Genomic DNA, 2,305 nt, shown 5'->3' with positions numbered 1-2,305 from the left:
GCCAAGGGGAACATGTTTTGCTGTTGTTCCAGCTTGTGCTGACCTTGGCTGGGGCACTGCACCAAACCTCAGTTAAATATTGTCCTGGGGATATGGTGGTGAATTGAAGAGGCAGACAACAGAAGGCGCAGAGTGTGTATTTTTTTTTGGCAGAGAGAACATGGGCAAGGTTATCGGGTCTGTGCTTACTCTCCCTCATGTACAAGAGACGCAGTGCGTGGCGTGTCACTCCTGAGCGGCGCTGAACACCCAGCAATCTGCATTCAACACACTGTGGGATTCACTCAGTCACTTGGCAGCATTGCAGCCGCGGGAATTAGAGCCCTCGCTGGTTACATCGGGCAGCCTGGCTTTATTTCTCCTGCTGCGAAACGGTAAAATCGGATCTGCCACTGGATCCAGTTTAAGAGTGGGGAACTTGTGAGTTGGCCGGAGCATGGCGGAGCCCAGCACTACCCTTCCCTCTGTATCATTCACATCCCTCGGACCAGGCAACAGCACCTACTGTAAAGTTAATAAAGGCTTCACATCGAAGTTCCTGCCCACCGTCTACAGCATCGTGTTTGTACTGGGCTTCCTGGGGAATTGCTGGGTGCTGGGAGCCATGTGCTTGAGCCGGAGGAAATTCACCAGCATCACCGTGTTCTTGTTTAACCTGGGCCTGGCTGACCTCCTGTATGTCATCACTTTGCCCTTCCTGGTGGTGTATTATGCCAACGGGCACCGCTGGACGTTCGGGAAAGCGTTTTGCAAAATGACGAGGCTCCTCTTCCACCTGAACCTGTACGGCAGCATCGGATTCCTCACTTGTATCAGTGTGCAGCGATACCTGGGCATAGTGCACCCCTTGAAGGTGCTGGGCAGGTGGAACCGCCGCCGCTCGCTGCTCATCAGCCTCTTGGTCTGGGGGCTGGTTCTAGCCCAAACCTCGGCCGATCTCCGTTTCACCAAGACCAACCTCAATGGCACCAAATGCCAGGACAGTGCCACGATAAAGGAGCTGCGGGAGTACACGAAGTACAATCTCGCCTTGACCGTGATGGCTTTCGTCCTCCCTTTCCTCATCATTGTTGGCTGTTACAGCCACGTTGTTCTGGTTCTGATCCGCAACAAGAACGTGGAGCAAGGCTTGCGGGAGCGCTGCCTGAAACTGGTGCTGATCGTCACCGCCTTGTTTTCCCTTTGCTTCGCTCCTTATCACGTCCTGAGGAACGCCAACCTGATCTCGAGGCACTTCCAACTCCAGGGCCAGTGCATCCAAACCTTCAAAAACATTTACCTGGGTTACCAAGTGGCCAGAGCCCTGGCCAGTTTGAACAGCGTCTTTAACCCACTTGTTTATGTTCTGGCTGGAGACGATATGAAGTTACGAGTGGAAAAGCTCGGGAAAGCTGCGCGTTCATTGTCCTCAACACCTGCCCTCCAGCTAGCTCAATCCGAAAAGAACTTACTTAATAACCTTTAAGTATTAAAGCACCTCATCGCATACTACCAAATGTTCAGAAATATACCAAAAGGTATTTTATCACGTACGTTACTGATCCTGTTTAACCGAGCTACATAAACTCTTTTAAAAAGCCTATGCATTGTTTTCGGTGCATGTTTGAAGTATTAACAACTGAACGGGGAACGGGCAGATTTCCTCTTTCTCATATAAGCTTTTCCTTTAAAGGAGAAAATAGCTGCTAAAAAGAATCGCAGAGGTTTCAGCATCCATTTCCAGCAAGACCAACACAAATTTAATAAATGGGCCAAAACAAAATCCTAAAGAATTGCAGATGCTGGAAATCAGAAATAATACCAGCTATCGGGAGAGGCTGAATAGGCTAGGCTGTTTTCTCTGGAGTGACCTTATAGAGGTTTATAAAATCATGAGGGGCATAGATGGGATAAATACACAGTCTTTTTTGCTGAGATGGGATAGTCCAGAACTAGAGGCATAAGTTTGGGATGAAAGGGGCAAGATGTAAAAGGGACCTAAGGGGCAACCTTTTCACGCAGATGGCGGTATGAGCTGCCAGAGGAAATGGTGGAGTCTGGTACAATTACAGCATTTAAAAGGCATCTGAATGGGTATTTGAATAGGAAGGATTTAGAAAGATATAGGCCAAGTCTGGAAAATGGGACTAGATTAGGTTAGGATAAGTGGTTGGCATGGATGAGTTGGACCAAAGGGTCTGTTTCCTTGTTGTACATCTCTATGACTCTATGAAAAAGGGTCACTGGACCCGAACCATTAACTTGGATTTTTCTCCATAGATACTGCCATACCTGCTGAGTATTTTTCCCAGCAATTTCTGATTTT

At 48.3% G+C, this 2,305-nt stretch overlaps 1 protein-coding gene across 1 annotated transcript; it reads left to right on the top strand.

The window, feature by feature from the left end:
- The first annotated feature begins 308 nt into the window (after window positions 1–308).
- LOC140463224 (P2Y purinoceptor 1) lies at window positions 309–1,933 on the top strand. Its single transcript, XM_072557014.1, has one exon. It carries the CDS (start codon window positions 437–439, stop codon window positions 1,463–1,465), a length of 1,029 nt encoding a protein of 342 aa, XP_072413115.1. The 5' UTR covers window positions 309–436; the 3' UTR covers window positions 1,466–1,933.
- The last annotated feature ends 372 nt before the right edge of the window (window positions 1,934–2,305 follow it).

This window comes from Chiloscyllium punctatum, chromosome 37 (genome assembly GCF_047496795.1).
Source record: "Chiloscyllium punctatum isolate Juve2018m chromosome 37, sChiPun1.3, whole genome shotgun sequence".
Classification (NCBI taxonomy): Eukaryota; Metazoa; Chordata; class Chondrichthyes; order Orectolobiformes; family Hemiscylliidae; genus Chiloscyllium; species Chiloscyllium punctatum.
The sequence above is the reverse complement of the archived record's forward strand: the minus strand, read 5'-3'. Positions and strand labels throughout refer to the sequence as shown.